Genomic DNA, 17,553 nt, shown 5'->3' with positions numbered 1-17,553 from the left:
CATTATTTAACAGTGGCACAGTGTTATTTAACATTATTTAACAGTGGCACTGTGTTACTTAACATTATTTAACATTGGCACAGTATTATTTAATACCTGCTGCAGTCAAGGGGTTCTGCTCACTGATCCCTGCACTGCTGCTGCTGTTTGTGCTCTGTGTGGCACTGGGGCATAAAGCCCAGCTGGAATCACACATTGGATGAGGTGTGTCAGTGAATTCCCCTCCCCTGACACATGAGCAGACTCAGTTCCCCTCCCCTGACACAGACTCGTCTGTCCTGCGAGTGCAGTTTTTCCAAACGCGTTCCCGTTTCCCAGCGCGCTCCCGCTGGCTCTGTGCTTTCTGAGTGTCTGTTCACTGAGCACGTTCTAACCAACAGCTTTCTCTCCCTTTCTTCTCTCTCCCCACCCCTGGCAGGGCTGGCCCGGGCACAGCAGCTGGGGCTGGAGGTGTTCCACGCTGGCACAGCCCTGCGGGACGGCCGGGTGGTGACCAGCGGGGGCCGCGTGCTGACCGTCACCGCCCTGGGGGATGACCTGCCCACGGCCCTGCAGCAGGCCAACAAGGGGGTGGCCTCCATCCACTTCCAGGGGGCCATCTACAGGAAGGACATTGGTGCTCGGGCCATAGCTTTCCTCAGGCAATCCAGGTAGATATTCCCAATGCTTCCAGTGGAAATAACACCCCTGCTTGACACGCAGATAGCACCCCTGGTCTGCATTAGTCGCTCTTGGCAGGAGTGATTCCATGTCACTCTTGGCAGGTTTTAACCACTGTCCTTGTACTCAACCTCAGCAAGACCAGCCAGGGAGGAACAGGCTTTTGGATGACTCCCTTCCTTGTTCTTATTCCCAAATATCGATTAAACCGCAGTGGAATTAAACTAATCAGTTAAACCACACAGGAATCATTTGTGCTGCTCCTGGCTGTTAGACCTGTTCTGGGGAAGGTGAACTTCAGGTTCTTGGGCCTGAAGTCACAGCTTCTGCTCTGGATTTGTATTGTCTAGAAGCCTAATGTTAATATTAGTATCAGGAAATGTGGCCACAGCCCCAAGAGACAGGGTGGGATTGTTGGGGTGTCCTGTTCAGGGCCAGGGGTTGGACTGGATGATCCTTGTGGGTCCCTTCCCAGTCAGGATATTCCAGGATTCTAAATATGAACAAAGTTTGAGCTGATCTATTGGTTCATTTTAGAGTTTTTAGAAAGGGTTAAAGTTATCTTGAAACCTCCACCTTGTTGGGATACACATTTTACTGGAATAGCTGGCCAGCAACATGGTAGGATTTATCATTCCTTTTCATCCTTATTCCTCTAATTTTCACAGTGTTTAGTTTGAGCAGTCTGGAGATCATGTGGGTGCGGGGTTTTTGTTTATAGCAGTGAGTCCTCTTGTCTCTCTCATGTCACTGAAAGCTTCTTGCAGGTTTTTAGGCTCCTTTTCCCCTGACATGAAGCAGCTCTGCCTGTCTCCAGTTAGCTCCAAACACCCCTTTTGCTGATGGGTTGTTTTGTAGCCTGGGGGCACATCAGTGAGTTCCGTGGGTGCTGACAGTGGGTCCTGTTAGGATTCTGTAAAATGGTGATCAATAAACTTCCTGAATGAACGAGGGTGTTGGTATTTAGTTTTCTTTCTCTCCCAAGTGCTCTGCATCCCTTGAGAAATGGAGGTGGCCCCGTGGAGCTGGGATCTGTGTTTGTAGGAGTAAATAATGAGGTCAGTGTGTGAGGCAAGAGGAGGCTTTTAATGAGCAGTTCCCTGCAGCACTGGGTTCATGGGCCACAGCCAGCAAGTTTCCTGCCTGGAATGCCTGGCTGGGAGGATCCCTGGCTCATCAAGGAGCCTCCTGGGAGCCCTTTGCAGTCCGTGCCTGTCTCGGTGCCCTGGGCTCTGCCCCAGGCTCTGCCCCTGAACTGGCACAACAGTCAGGAATGTGTCAATCCCACAGTCCCAGACTGGTTTGGCTTGGAAGGGACCTTGGGGATCATCCAGTTCCACCCCTGCCATGGGCAGGGACTCCTTCCACCAGCTCAGGTTGCTCCAAGCCCAGTCCCCCTTGGATTTGCTGCCCACAGGGAAGGAGGGAGAAAGGTTGGCCTGGAACATTGGGGACTTACCAGGAGGATTCATCCCAAGGCATTTCACTTCAGGAAAACAGCCAGAACATTTACTCAGTATTTCAGAAGATCTGAATAATTAGGGATTCATTTAAAGGACCAAAGTAGATACAAAAAACCAAAAATCTAAAAATTTAAAATACTTTTAAAAACAGGGTGAAAATCTGGTGTTTATCATGAGAGGGCCTGACTTTGCTCTCTAGTTGTTGCAGGCCAGTATTTCCTTGGGTCTCACTCACAGCCTGAACAGCTGCTTGTGATAATTGTTTTTCTCTCGACAGGGATGTGGCAGCAGTGCAGACACCTTGGTATTTTCCTGGTAGCACCACTCTTGGGCCAGTTATTCTGGGATTTTAGTCTGTCTTGGTCAGTGCCAGATATTACAGCAATGATCTTCACAGGAGAAACAGTGTCCTAGACACTGAAAAAAATTCCCACATTTTAAAATAAGATTTAATAGAATGCAAAAATATTTACTCCGTTTTATGCAATTTAAACATTTGTGTCTGTCTCTTACTGGTTTTTAATATTTCCTGAATTCTCAGCCTGGTTCCTGTGATGGGTTTTGGGGATTAACTGTATCTTTTTGTTCAGCTGAGTCGATTTGAAATGAGTTTCAGTTGTTTGGTTGTATTGTCCTTGTTAATCAAGAGTGTGTTTCACCCTTAGAATTTAAACTTCAGTCTGGATCCCACCAATAAGAGAGAGAAAGTAGGGCTGGACCTAAAATAGGGATGCAGCTGGTTCCTGCCACTGCCAGCATGGGAATAACAGCTGCTTAACTGGAGTGAGATGTGTTTGCTGGGAGTTAAAGGTCATTAAAATCTTTGGCTCCAGAACAAAAAGGTCCTGCTGGAAATAGCAGGTGGTGCCTCGTGTCCCCAGTGAGTTGTGGGGACACAGGGGACACAAACACTTCTTTGTACATAAACCCCACCTGGAGCTTCCTGACATTCCTTTCTAGAGTCCTAAAATCCACCTTAGAACTTGGGTCTTTTTTAACTAAATTTAAAATATATTGTTTAATAGAAAGTCCATTTAGGTGAAGAGGGCTGGTTTTGTGGTGGGATCCTCCCAGGTGGGAAGGAGAGGCCACCCTTCAGCTGCAGCTGTAAAACTCTGCAGGTATCGAGGTCATTGATTTATTTCTGCCTCTTTTACCTTGTTGTTGGGGTTTTCTGTTGTTGGTTTTGTCCTGGGGTTTCACTGGATGATCCTGATGCCACTTTGAACTCTGGAATATTCAAGCCCTGCTTCTGGCAGGGTGTCTGTGGTGCAAACCCTCCGTGCTTTGTTTCTTTGGTGCAGTAATCCCTGTGCCCAGGTCAGGTTCCAAACAGCAGAAAGACTCAGCCTTGAGCTGCTGAGCCTGGAATGAGTCCTTGGAGATCAGTTCATGGGAACAGAGTCACTGTGCAGCTGGGAGAACAGTGGGGTGGGAGGGCAGGATGGCATTCCAGAGGGGGATCCCTTAGTGATGGGAACAAGGGAATCCTGTTTGGAAACAGATGTTTGAGATTCACCAGTCAAATAATGTTTGGAAACAGATGTTTGGAAACAGATGTTTGGGATTCACCAATCAATTCCATAACCTCTTTTCCCGTTTTTCCAGAGGCCTGACTTACAAGAACAGTGGGGTGGACATTGCAGCAGGGAACACTTTGGTTCAGAAGATCAAGCCCTTGGCTGCAGCCACGTCCAGGTCAGGTAAGACATGGACCTTCTGCTCCTGTGCCATGGAATGAGGGTTATCTCTGGATCTAAATCTCCTGTTGGTATGTTCTGGGTGTTCCCAGGTGACACAACAGATATCAGTGGGAAGCAAATGCCTGTGATTTCCTCCAGGCAGACAGGTTTTCATCCCCAAATGACTCTAAACTACTGAATGCCAGGGGTGTTAGAGAGCACAGGACAAATGCAAGCAAAAACCCACCATTTCCTGCTGGGTTTGTTATTTCTTGCAAAGTGAACTATTTAATTTGGGGGGATGAATGTGTAGAAAGGTTACAATTCCTGAGACAGATGTGGAAGACACATCTTTTGCCTGGTTAAAACAGCATCAATTTGTGCCTTTTTTGCTCTAGCAAGTCCTTGTAATTCTTTGGATAGATTTAAATTATAAAAAATTGCATTAAAAAGCCCTTTTACTTCAGATTAGCTGAGAACCTTCTGATAAAGTCAGATATACACAGAGAGAAAAACAGAGATGCACACACCAGTACAACCAGTAACAGTCTGTTGCCACAATTCCTCCTCTAATTTTCAGAAAAACCCTCAGTGCAAGGGTGAATTGTGTCAGTCACAGTAATTGGTGACTGTTCCATCACCAAGTCTGGGATTTTTTGGGCTTAAGTTAATGATGAATTAGAGACAAAGCCAACCCAAGCAGATTAGGAGCTCCTGTGCCTCTGGGAAGAGGCTCTAAATGCCAGGGAAAAGTTTCCTGGTGACAAAGCAAAGTTGTGTTGACAACTGTTGGAGAGAATTTGTGTTGGAGATCCTGGAGAAGCCCCTGGGAGTAAAACTGGGCTCTTTGCTCCTGTTTCCTGACAGGCTGCAATGCAGAACTCGGGGGCTTTGCTGGGCTCTTCGACTTGAAAGCAGCTGGTTACAGAGATCCCATCTTGGTGTCTGGAACCGATGGGGTCGGCACAAAACTCAAGGTAAGGTGAAAATCCATGTAAAGGAAGGAAAAATAGCACAGAAGGGAAAATGTTTTAACGGAAAACATGGGTTGTCTGGTAAAAATACCTATTTGTCTTTCTAAAAAAAAGGGATGAAAACTGAAATTGCCCTTTTTCAGGCAGAAGAATTGAACACACATCTCACTTCTGGCCTGTAAATAGCCAGAAGTTGATATGATGCCTAAAATAAGTGGGGTTTAAATATTAATCATGAAATCAGGAGCTGTGTCTCATGAAGGCAGAACATCCACCCTCCAAAAATCACTCACGGGGGAAAAACATTTAATCCCACGGTCGGGTTGTGTTCGAACCGTTGCCAGGAAACCCCTTCCAGCTCTGCCCCCTGCTAAGTGTCTGTTGGAATTGCCAGTGGAGACAGGAATAATTCCTGAAGAGAGCTGGGAGAGCCCCCAGGGATGGTGGCAGATGGAGCTGCTCCTCCAGCAGCCCCTGGAGGGGGGTGGGATCCGGGGCCGGTGGGATCCGGGGCCGGTGGGATCCGAGGCTGTCGGTGCTTTGGGCCCAGCCTCCCGCTGGTGTCTGAGGTTCCCAGCCCACCCCTGAGGTTCTGGGTGTGTTTTGCAGATTGCACAGGAGTGTCACAAGCACGACACCATCGGGCAGGACCTGGTGGCCATGTGTGTCAACGACATCCTGGCCCAGGGAGCGGAGCCCCTCTTCTTCCTCGACTACTTCGCCTGCGGCAAACTGGACGTGGACGTGGCTCAGGGGGTCATTGCAGGGGTTGCTGATGCCTGCAAGAAGGCTGGCTGTGCTCTGCTGGGTAGGAACAGCCTCCTCTGGAGGGTGTGGAAAAGCTTATGCAGGATCTTTAGAGTTGATTTTAATGGGGTCGTTTTCCTGCTCTCTTGAAGAATCTTAGAGGGGTAAAAAGAAAAGAATCCCAGAAGGTTTGGGTTGGGAGGGACCTTAAAAACCATCCAGTGCCACCCCCTGCCACGGGCAGGGACACCTTCCACTAGCCCAGGTTGCTCCAATCCCATCCAACCTGGCCTTGGACACTTCCAGGGATCCAGGGGCAGCCACAGCTTCTCTGGGCAACCTGGGCCAGGGCCTCCCCACCCTCCCAGCCAGAAATCCTTCCCAATATCCCATCTAACCCTGCCCTCTGGCAGTGGGAAGCCATTCCCCATTGTCCTGTCCCTCCATCCCTTGTCCCCAGTCCCTCTCCAGCTCTCCTGGAGACCCTTTAGGCCCTGGAAGGGGCTCTGAGGTCCTTCTGGAGCCTTCTCTTCTCCAGGTGAACACCCCCAGCTCCCCCAGCCTTTCCTCCCAGCAGAGCTGCTCCATCCCTCTGATCAGCTTCCACCCAAGATGATTTCCCCAAGATGAACATATTCCAAAGTGTTAAGACTCACATTTAGATGTTTTCCTTTTCAGCCCTAGAATACAAGTACATAAAGTATTTTACTGCCAAGTTCTGTGTGTGCTCTGCTGTGCAGTGATCTGGTTAGCCACCAACACAAGACAATATTTCCCTTCTGGAATCCTTAAAAATACACCCTTACCACTGCTCAACTCAAAGAAAGTATTTCTAGGTCAGCAAAACCCACATTCTTTTGTATAATTCTTATTGAAAGGACTTCAAAACAGGGTTCAATTTTAAAGCAGTGAAACCCAGAGAGTTCTGTTTCCTCGTGAAGATTTTTGCTTTTCCTTCTTTTTTTATAAAATCAGACATGTAGAATGACCATGATGTTTCAAAAAAGACCTTTGAGGCAAAAAATGACAGTTCAAATGTCTTTAGGTAATTCTGTCTTTTTTTCCAATTCCTTAAGAAAGTTGGGAACACAGTCCTTTCTCAGTGGGAATGTGTTGTTTTGGGGCCTTTCACCAGCTTTGAACAGGAGGCTCTTTATGCCCTGGTTTACTTTTTTTGCTGCATGAACTCTTGGTCAACCTCATGTTTGTTTTAAGGTGTTCTCTCCATTTATCAGACACAACCAGCCCATTCATGGGGCAGCACAGGCCCTGCTGTGTGAGATCCTGGGATGGAGTCGCTGCACTGGCAAGGTTGGATTCCCAACTGGAGACTTTCAAACTGCAAAGGCATTTTTGCAGCAGCTGAATATTCAGCTGAACAACCCTGAGCTCATCCCAGCGAGGGGCTGAGGGCTCCTCTCCTGCCTGGATGTGCACAAACTTCATTAAATATGGATTTAAGTGTTGGGCAGGGCTTGGAGCAACCTCTCCAGTGGAAGGTGGGACAAGGTGAACCCCAAGACCAGTCTGGGATTCTGGGATTCTGCAATTAAAAAAACTAGTTCTGTGAGCTTGAAACTTGGGGAAACTTGGGGAAATTGCAATCCTGTGGCTTTTCAACACCTGCCTGTGTGTTCTGTGGCTCCCCAGGAGGAGAGACGGCCGAGATGCCGGGGATGTACCCGCCCGGCGAGTACGACCTGGCCGGCTTCGCCGTGGGGGCCGTGGAGAGGGGGCAGATGCTGCCCCAGCTGGACAGGATCTCGGATGGGGACGTGGTCATCGGGGTGGCATCCTCTGGGGTCCACAGCAACGGCTACAGCCTCGTCAGGAAGATCGTGGAAAAGTCCTCCCTGGACTTCTCCTCTCCCGTTGGTGCCTCCGGGGACCAGACTTTAGGTACTGCTTGGAACCTGAGCTTCCCAACACTTCACACGACTGTTTGGGCTGTGCCTTTGCTTTTGCAGCTTTTCAAAGGCACCAGAAAAAACATGTTCCATCTTTAAGGTGTTTTCATCTTCTTTTTGTCTCCTGTGAGTCACGTGTGCAGGAAATAAATGAAGGGAGGGGGATAAATAGCTACTTGTGAGCTAAGAAAGGCAGAACACTGGGTGTGCCTCTGTAGCACAATGGGCACTAATTTCCCCCATTTTATGGTGATTAGCCTTTCTTTCTGTGCTGTAACTGGTCTTTTTTTTCCTCCTCTTCCAGGAGAGCTCTTGTTGACCCCAACCAAACTCTACAGCAAGACCCTGCTGCCCGTGCTGCGCTCGGGCCACGTGAAGGCCTTTGCCCACATCACTGGAGGGGGACTGCTGGAAAACATTCCCAGAGTGCTCCCAGACTCCTGCGGTGTCGTTTTAGGTGAGGGGACAAGAGAGCTGTGGGCAGGTCCTGCTGTTGCTGTGGGTTATGTGGGAGCCTGTGCACACTTAGGGGCTGGACAGACCTGTCTGGAAATGACTGAGTTTGGCCTTGGACCTGAAGCAGGGCCAGGCAGAACTCTGCAGTGTAAAGGCTGCTCCCCATTGAAGTCCCTTCCCCTGGTGGTGCTTGGGATTGGATTTTTTAGGATGCTTGCAAAAAGAAAACAACCCTAAAAGCAATCCCAAGTGAGCTGCTGCCATTTGCAATCACCCACGAAGTTATTGCTAATTAAATGATACTCATGAGGTGTAAATGATACTCAGCTGGCATTCAGGGGGGGTTCTGAGCTCAGATACATCTGCTGCTGTTCAACATAATTCACCCTCCCCACCATCTGCTCAGGTGTGCTGGAAAGGGGGTTTCCCTGATGGAGAAGCTGCGGTGTGGAAAGGGAAATGACTCACTGTAGGTTGTGAGAGTTCTGGGGGTTGGAGAGTAAAATAAGGGAGCTGAGATTGAGGTTTGAACTTCAGAACTGCGAGTAAATCATTCTGTCACTTGTCCCCAGTGACACTAATATAGATCTGTGTATATATATATATAATGTATATGTGTATGTGTATTCACACCTCTGCTCTGGGAGAGCTGGGGGTGCTCACCTGGAGAAGAGAAGGCTCCAGGGAGACTTAAGAGCCCCTTCCAGGGCCTAAAGGGGCTCCAGGAGAGCTGGAGAGGGACTGGGGACAAGGGATAGAGGGACAGGACAACGGGGAATGGCTTCCCACTGCCAGAGAGCAGGGATAGATGGGATATTGGGAAGGAATTCCTGGCTGGGAGGGTGGGGAGGCCCTGGCCCAGGTTGCCCAGAGAAGCTGTGGCTGCCCCTGGATCCCTGGAAGTGTCCAAGGCCAGGTTGGAGTAACCTGGGCTGGTGGAAGGTGTCCCTGCCCACGGCAGGGGGTGGCACTGGATGGGCTTTAAGGTCCTTCCAACCCAAACCATTCCATGATTCTCTAGAAATGAGATAGAACCATTTTCAAGAGAACATGAAAAGAAACAAACTTCCTGTCCTTGGAGTTCCTTCCCAGGGCCTCGTCCAGTAGCATTTTTGTGCTGCTGGAAATCGTCCTCACCCCGGTGGAACTGAGGGCAGAGGGAGACTCTTGTCACAGATTTTACCTCTTCGTACCCCGGTAATTTTACTGTTTGTCCATTGGCAGTGATTTCCACTCTTGGTTTGTATTTCCAATTCCCTCCAGATGCTCTTACCTGGAAGATCCCTGAAATCTTCAGCTGGCTCCACAAGGAAGGGAACCTGTCAGAGGAGGAGATGGCCCGGACCTTCAACTGCGGGGTCGGGGCCGTGCTGGTGGTGCAGAAGGAGATGGCTCAGCAGGTCCTGCAGGATGTCCAGAGGCACGAGGCAGCCTGGCTCATTGGGAAGGTTGTCCCCCTGCAAAAAGGTTATTGAACTTTTTCTTCCTTGGAAAAATAAAAAAAAAAAGCAGAGCTGAATTCCCCCCCTGGGAGGGGAGTCTTCTCGGGGATCAGCTGAAAATCTCCTCATTGGCACCTCCATGACTTTTTTCTCGGGGTATTAAATGACATTTCACTCCATTAATCTCTTTCACAGGTACTTTCCTCCTCTTTCTGTTTCTCCCTGTATTTACACGTTGTTTTGTTGGTTTTGGGTGTTTCCTTGTCCTTGCTCAGGCTCTGACAGCGTGAAAGTCCATAACCTGCAGCGAGCCTTGCAGGCCAACAGGTCCCTGACTGTGCAGAGCCACCTCCAGGGCAGGATGCAGGCAGGCAAGGTGAAGGTGGCTGTCCTGATCTCTGGAACAGGTGAGGATCACACTCTTTACCCCCGTGTGAACCAGACTGGTGAGCAGGAATTCAGCTGGGGTTCCAAGCCCATGGAGCTCTCCCTGGACACTCTGAGAGGCTTCTGGCAGGCAGGAGAGATTCTGCCCTTGGATGAATTTCAGTCACAAACAGGAGGATTTTTAACCTCTGCTGCAAACCATGAATTGCATCTGTGCTCAGGTATCCCCAAATCCCTGCCCGTGTCCAGACCCAAACACCCCCTGGGCTGCCCTATGGAACAGCACCATCCTTTCACAGATAGAGCAGGATTTCTTCCTGCCATATGTGTTTCCAGTATTCCCACTTACTCAGACCATCATTCCAGTGCTATCAATTCCCTTTTCCAAGTGCAGTTGCCAGGAAAGGCCCTGGAGCCTTCAGCTGTCCCAGTCAAGCTCAGTGAGATCAATTAAAGCAGGATTAATGTTACATCAGAGCTGTTTCCTTTGGTCTCCCCCACGTTGCTGCTTATTTAAAACCTCTCCCAGCTGCTCACTGGGTTTGTTCTCCGGGAGAGACTCGACATCCATGAATTCTTTCCCCCCAGGCACAAACCTGGAAGCCCTGATCAACAGCACCAAGAAAAGCTCCAGTTTCGCTCAGATCGTCCTGGTGGTGTCCAACAAGCCCGGGGTGGAGGGGCTGAGGAAAGCTGAGAGAGCTGGGATCCCTACCAGGGTGAGCATTTCCCTCTTGGAAAAGCAGCCCCCACTAACTCTGACTCCAGCAGGAGGGTGCTGTGAGTTTTCTGGGAGAAGAGGTGGTTGGACAGGGAGCCTTGGCTTTTCTCTCTTGGTCTGTCAGGAATTTGTGCCCTTGGGCAAACTAACATGGGAAACAAAGTGCCTCCTTTTCTCCTGCTCTGCCAGCAATCCTGGTGCTTTGGGGAGCACTTTTATACTAAACCAGCACAAAACCTTCACAGCCACAGCTTAAACTTTGCCATTTATTTAACTTTAGTGCACTGACACTAAAGGAACATCCTGTTTTATCTGAGTTAGCTTTAAAATAACATGGTGGTTCAATTGAATAAAATAGAGAGGTCACACTCAGTGGGACCTTCCACTGACTTCAGGCTCCCCAGGATTCATTCCCTTGGTGTCCATGGATCCAGGGCTGCCTTGTCTCTCCTATTACAGATCTGAAATGATCCTCTTCTGACTTAGAAGCATTTTCCAGTCCTTTTTCACTGGGAAATTGGGGCCCAAAGCTTTGCTGTTAACTTTAATAATTTGCTAATAGCTTTAACTTTGCTCTTAACTTTGGGATCTGGCTCTTGTCTGGGAGGACACAAAAGTCACAAGTGAAAGATGTCCATGGAGTGCAGGGGAGGAGCAAACATGGAACCACAGAGTCACAGACTGCTTTGGGTTGGAACTTAAAGCTCATCCAGTTCCAACCCTCAGGTTTTTCTGAGGAAAAAAGTTGGAGTTTGGGGGAGCTGATGGTCACCTGAGCAGTTCTGGTGACTCTGGTGGGGATTCACAGGGACTTTTATTTAAGAGACAGGGTGCTTTCAGTTAGTTGGTACTCCCTTCTTCCTGCCTAAATTAGGGGATATATCCTGGATGGAAAACACAGAACTCGGGCTGGGGGAGCTGGGGGTGTTCACCTGGAGAAGGGAAGGCCCCAGGGAGACCTGAGAGTCCCTTCCAGGGCCTGAAGGGGCTCCAGGAGAGCTGGAGAGGGACTGGGGACAAGGGATGGAGGGACAGGACACAGGGAATGGCTTCCCACTGCCAGAGGGCAGGGAGAGATGGGATATTGGGAAGGAATTCCTGGCTGGGAGGGTGGGGAGGCCCTGGCCCAGGTTGCCCAGAGAAGCTGTGGCTGCCCCTGGATCCCTGGAAGTGTCCAAGGCCAGGTTGGACGGGGCTTGGAGCACCCTGGGCTGGTGGAAGGTGTCCCTGCCCATGGCAGGGGGTGGCACTGGGTGGACTTTGAGGCCCCTCCCAACCCAAACCAGCTGTACAGTCCCTGCCAGGACTCTGTGATTCCCTGGTTCTGCACTGGGGGCTGCTTTAGGAGTTTGGGATTGGCCTATTTCCCAAGGTTTTGTGGTACCATTTTTGCCAGGGTTCAACTGCTTAAAACCTCCAGAGGCCTCGGATGGGCTGAGCTCTGAGGAGCTCTGGGGCCGCTGCCCTGGGCCTGCACATGCCAAGCTCCTCTTCCTTCTGAGAGTCCCTCCTGTGGCTGGGAGCAAAGAGGGAATGTTTGTGCATCCAGGAGCTGTTGCTGCTGCTGGAGCTGCCCGTGCCCACGTCCCTGTGTCTGGTTGCAGGTGATCGAGCACACGGCCTTCCCCAGCCGCAACGACTTCGACTGCGCCGTGGACAAAGTGCTGCAGGAGTTCTCTGTGGAGCTCATCTGCCTGGCAGGGTTCATGAGGATACTCTCGGGCCCCTTCGTCAAGAAGTGGGAAGGTGAGCACAGCTGGGGGCTGGGGGCATTTAAACAGCAGCACTTTATCATCAGGAAAAACACGGTGCAAAAAATGTAGAGAACGGAGCGGGTTAGTCCTGGGTGATCTCCGGGGTCCCCTCCCAACCCAAACCCTGCTGTGATCCCATGAAATGAGACTCTTCCATCTTGTAAGGAAAAGGGTGAGAGGAAAGGCAGAGTTTCCCCCCTTCCCTCTCTCCTTTGTGCAGGGGTTTAAGGAGGCCAAGGGCAAGGAGGGGTCTTGTAGTCCTTGATTTATTAGAAAATATTTAAAAGAAGGCTGTGAAGACTTTAGAGCTCTGCAGACATGAGGTGCAGGGCAGGTGTTGGCTGGGGAGAGGTGATCCTCCAGCTCCTGGGAATTCCTTCCTGACAGAGGAGCTGCTTTGGATCTGTGTAAACCCACCAAGTTGGGCAGCACTGCAGTTTGGGATAACAGAACCTGGCCAGACACCTCAGGAGCTGCCTGAGGCCATGAGTGGTGGCAGATCAACTCTTGTTTAGCCAGAATGTTCACAGTGTCTCCACTCTGCTCCTCTTCTACAGTTTTCCAGGTCTTTGAGAGGCTGGAACAGCTCCATGGGCTGCCCTCCCACCCCTGGGTGTCCCCTTCCTCTTCTCTGTCTCTGTTCCCTCCAGGGAGCCCTGAACACACAGAGCTGCTGCTCTTTGCTCTGCTTTGGGCTCGGGGTTGTTCCAGCAGCTCCTGCTCAGAGCAGCCCCAGCCTGGGCACCTGGACCTGGCAGCTTTTGTGACTTTTGTGTTCCCCTGGGTGTGTCTGGGACACTTCACACCTGAACTGCTTTTCAAACCTCTCTTTGAAAGCAGTGGAGCAAAGCAGGTGTTCCTGGGGCCATTCCTGGGGTTTTGTTTGTCCATTCACAGCCCAGAAGGTGTCAATGCCCGTGGGCAGCTGGGATTAGGAGAGAGAACCCCTCACTCAACAGATGTGTCTGGAGTGGAGAGTCTGTGTGGAGGATGGAAAAGAACTTTCTCAAGTGCAGAATCTCGTGCAAATAAAGGGTTTGGTCCCTTCTGATTTAGGGACAGAGCTCTGATGGTCACCCTGCACAGGCAGGGTTTGCTGTACAGGTAAAACTGAGAGCAAAAGGAAAGACCTTCCCAGCACAGGGTGGTTAAACTCGTTTTTTGAATGTCCAGCACCAAATGGAGCTCTGGTAAAAGCTGCTCCTTTTTTCTTTCTCTCTCAGTCACAAGGACACAGAGCGTGAAGGGAGTTGTGAAACTCTCTCTTAACAGCTTGACAGTGTTAGTGATGAATGTTCTCAGACAGGACAGATTAAAACAAACTCAAGCAGACGGGAACATTCCTTTGGAGCAGCTTCTGATGGGAAACTGAGGCACAAGTGCAGAGTGGGGTTTTCAGCCACTGCCCCTGATGGTTTTTGGCTCCAGCAGCAGGTAACCCAGTTTGGTTACCAATTTTAAGCAGATCCTGCTGCTTTGAAAGGGATTTTGTCTGGGCTTCACTCTGGGCCACAACAGGCAGGAGGAGCTGTCACAGACACAGCAGGAGCAGAACAGGGGAAGGCTGCCAGAAGGAAAGGTTTCCTCCCGCTGGTGAGGCCACAGGCTGCCCCTCTCCCTCCCACAATCCCAGAGTCATTAAGGCTGGAAATTCTTCCCCCTCTCAGGGCTGGGGAAGGTGGGGGCTCCTGGGGTCATCACCACCTGGTCGGTCCTTGGAGGTCCCATTATCCATTTTGGGATCCCCAGGGAAAGCAGTGGCAGACAGAGGTGCCTTTGGGAAGGGCAGAGAGAAGGGCTCCTGTATGGAGGAGCTCCTGGGTTTCATTAAGCCAAAACAGGTGTGGAGGAAAAGTCCAGACTGAAGAAGTGTTGCCTTGTCCTGAGGGGTCTCTGGTGTGGTTTGGAACTGCCCCAGGTTGGGAGAAAGATGTTGGAGCTGGAGGGGGTTGGGCTCTGCTCCCAGGGAACAAGGGACAGGAGGAGAGGGAACGGCCTCCAGCTGTGCCAGGGGAGGCTCAGGTTGGCCAGGAGGAGGAATTTCCTGCTGGAAAGGGTGGTGAGGCCTTGGCAGGGGCTGCCCAGGGAGGTTTGGAGTGCCCAGCCCTGGAGGTGTCCCAGGAAGGCCTGGCCGTGGCACTCAGTGCTCTGGGCTGGGGGACAAGGTGGGGATGGGGCACAGGGGGGATCCGTGGGCTGGGATCCTCAGGGATCCTGGGATCAAAGGAGAACAAGATCCTGATTAATCATTATTAATCCCTGGAGAAATGTCCCTCAGCCACTGGTATTTGGGAACCAGCGAGACCCTGGAACACTTTGGGTGTTGGGTGCCAGTGCCACCAAAACCGGTGAAAAACCCTATTCCCGAGTGATTGGATGCCTCTGTTGGTTGTGGGGCTTTGCAAACTTGGGGCTTTGCACACCCTGATCAGTGCTGAGGGCCAGTAACCTCCCTTGTCCTTTTGCAGGGAAGATCCTGAACATCCACCCGTCCCTGCTGCCGTCCTTCAAGGGGGCCCACGCGCACCGGCTGGTGCTGCAGGCGGGCGTGCGCGTCACCGGCTGCACTGTGCACTTCGTGGCTGTGAGTCCCTCCCCTTCCCCCTGTGCCCCAGCACCCTTCCAGTGCCCACCCCAGAGCCTGCCTGGAACACCCCAAACCCTCGAGTCTGACCCCCTTCCCTCCTTTGTGCACTCAGAACAGTCTGTCTCTGTATAACAGAGATCAGGGCAGTGCTTCATTTCCAGCCCCTTCTGCAGGGACAGCAAACTGAAGAGTCTGGCTGGGAGTTTAAGCTTTCCCTGAGGGAACTTCTTCCCTGACCCTCCCACTGCTCCCTTCCACCCTTTGGAGTGGGGAGACTAATTCATGTAAGGCCTTGGCTAAGCCAAAATCTTTATTGAACACGGCCCCAACTGCTTGGAGTTTATCCTACAACCTGCCTGGGTTGTTGCCTTCAAAAAAAAGGAAAAACTATAACAAACAAAACCCTCAAACAAACAAATGTCACAAACAAAAACCAAAACACCACAAAAAAAACTCCCCAAAAATAAACCCCCAAAAAACCCACTGGAAATGTCAGGAGAAGCTGGGATTTTTTTTTTTTTTTAAGGAGTGACACTTTCTGTTGGTCAGAACTTCATCAAACCAACCTCAGAGGTGTCTCAGCTTCAGAGACACGTTTTGATCAGGCTGGGGAGCCTTTGTTCCACCCTGTTCAGCTCGGGGTTTAGGGAACTCTGCTCCCCTCCTCCTGCTCCCCCTTCCACTGCTGCTGGAATCTCTCCTCGGGATTTTTCCTTTCTCTTGGAAAAAGAGGCAGAAATTATTTTTCCAGCTAGAAGGGAAAAGTGCCTCCCTTCCTCTGGGCCCTGCCCCGGGGTTTCTGTGTGTGGCAGTGCCCTGAGGAACAATCCCTGACCCGCAGGGATCTTCCCCAGGGAATGGCTGGATCCCTGTCCCAGCTCCATGCCAGGGCCTGGCTCATTCCCCCCCTGGATTGAAATGCCATCGTCCTGCCCAGTCCAGCCCCTCGTGTCCCTGGTTAACAGAGCTTTTGGTGTGTTCAGGAGCACAGGGTTTGCTCCCTGGAGTTCTGCTCCCTCCTGCTTTCCCTTGAACCCTTCCCGGGCCAAAATCGGCTCCAGCACCTTCTGTGCCCTCCTGCCCTCAGCCCCACCCGTGTCCCAGCACAGTGACACAGTGACACAGATCCCTGAGCCAGCCAGGCGTGTCCCTGTCCCCCAGGCAGGCCCTTCCCTCCCCAACGCCGTGGCTGCTGTTCCCGCAGGAGGAGGTGGATGCCGGAGCCATCATTTTCCAGGAGGCGGTGCCGGTCAAGGTGGGCGACACGGAGCAGACGCTGTCGGAGCGGGTGAAGGAGGCGGAGCACAGGGCCTTCCCTGCTGCCCTGCAGCTCGTGGCCAGCGGGGCTGTGAGGGTGGGGGAGGCTGGGAAGATCTACTGGAAGTAGGAGCAGCAGCACGTCCATGGATGTCCTGGGATGGGACAGCTGGGGGGCCCCGGCTGACCCAGCCGGGTCACAGACCCACAGCACGGACAGTGTTCCCTTCACTCACCTCATGGTCCCACAGGGGTAAAGATTCAAATAAAATCCAGAGAAAGCCACAAACGGGAATGTTGAGGCTGTTCCCAGGAGGTGCAGCAATGGCTCTGGTGCTTCCTAATTTTAATCACTTCCTTGGCCAACATTTCGGTGTCGGTCACTTTCCTAACAAAGCAAACCCACCCCGGTGGTTCCAGAGGGAGCTGAGCCCCTCTGGGACTGAATGGGGACAGCAGAGCTGCTCCTGCAGAGCCCCAGGCTGGGACAGGGCCTCTCCTGGGTTCTCCTGGGAAGTGTCTGGGGGGAAAAGTACAACGGAAGAGAAAGGCAGAAACTTTCACTCGTAAAAACCTCAGGCAAAGCAAGGAAAACCGGCCTCCCAAAACACCAAAACTGTTGGATTTTTTACCATCCAGTTTCTGGTTTGATGGTGGTAGATCTTGTCTGGCCCAGTTCTTTGATATATCCTGGAATTCCAAGCACTGAACCTGCTGTCAGTCAGATGCCAATGGGATTCAGTGTCTGCTGCCCGTTTTCCCTCAACATTCCCACCTGAAAGCCCAGGAATTCCCCTCAGAGATTCGTCCAGCACCAAAACAGTTGCGTTTCTGGGTTTTTAAAATGAGCAGAAAGACCTGACACAAAACTTGTCCTTGGCTTGTGAGACATCCCTCGGGAATTCTGAAGTGCCTTTATTCCTGGAGCAGTGTTTCCACCTGGAGTGGCACTGATGGACACCCAGAGACTGTGAACATTGGAAAACAATCCGGGTTTTTGTGCAGCTCAACACCTGTGGGTTTCTTTTAATATTTTAGTACCGTTATGGAACCATTTTAATGTGCTCACTAAAGGAATCAGGCTTCCCTCCCACAAAGGAGAGGGAGCTGAGGATGTGCTTTAGAGCTCCCCCTTAACACAGAGAAAGCTGATTTTATTCTGGGCTCTCATGTCCTGATGGTACTTCCATGTTGGCATAATCTCCTTTGGATTTGAAATAAAGTCTAATAAGGTAAAAAAAAAAAATCAATCTAAAAATATTTCCTTGGAATTCCTTTACCAGGGAGCTGGAGGAGCTTGGGAAAGGGGATGTTCTTGGAAGCAGGGCAGGGGAGGTCACACGGCCTCAGTCCTGCTCCAGGCAGGGGAGTCAGGAGAAACAGAGGCTTGGAGGGGTGAAATCACTGCCCGTGCAGTGAATAAATACCACAGTAAATGAGCATCACATTATTGACCAGAGCAGTTGGGTCACTGCCAGAAAGGCAGGACACACAGAGGCTCCAAATCCAGCACCCC

The 17,553-nt window shown here is 51.1% G+C and overlaps 1 protein-coding gene across 1 annotated transcript in view; it reads left to right on the top strand.

The window, feature by feature from the left end:
- GART (phosphoribosylglycinamide formyltransferase, phosphoribosylglycinamide synthetase, phosphoribosylaminoimidazole synthetase) overlaps window positions 1–17,269 on the top strand; it is a 30,037-nt gene extending 12,768 nt beyond the window's left edge. The window contains exons 11-22 of the mRNA XM_027701819.1: window positions 419–650; window positions 3,732–3,826; window positions 4,673–4,782; window positions 5,389–5,587; window positions 7,177–7,425; window positions 7,738–7,890; window positions 9,153–9,356; window positions 9,607–9,738; window positions 10,307–10,437; window positions 12,044–12,185; window positions 14,662–14,777; window positions 15,985–17,269. Coding sequence (XP_027557620.1) covers window positions 419–650; window positions 3,732–3,826; window positions 4,673–4,782; window positions 5,389–5,587; window positions 7,177–7,425; window positions 7,738–7,890; window positions 9,153–9,356; window positions 9,607–9,738; window positions 10,307–10,437; window positions 12,044–12,185; window positions 14,662–14,777; window positions 15,985–16,167 — 1,946 coding nt within the window. The 3' untranslated portion in view covers window positions 16,168–17,269. The remainder of the gene's footprint in view (window positions 1–418; window positions 651–3,731; window positions 3,827–4,672; window positions 4,783–5,388; window positions 5,588–7,176; window positions 7,426–7,737; window positions 7,891–9,152; window positions 9,357–9,606; window positions 9,739–10,306; window positions 10,438–12,043; window positions 12,186–14,661; window positions 14,778–15,984) is intronic.
- The last annotated feature ends 284 nt before the right edge of the window (window positions 17,270–17,553 follow it).

The sequence above is a fragment of the Neopelma chrysocephalum genome, unplaced genomic scaffold (genome assembly GCF_003984885.1).
Source record: "Neopelma chrysocephalum unplaced genomic scaffold, ASM398488v2 Primary Assembly neopelma1_168, whole genome shotgun sequence".
NCBI lineage: Eukaryota > Metazoa > Chordata > Aves > Passeriformes > Pipridae > Neopelma > Neopelma chrysocephalum.
This window is presented reverse-complemented; position numbering and strand designations above follow the sequence as displayed.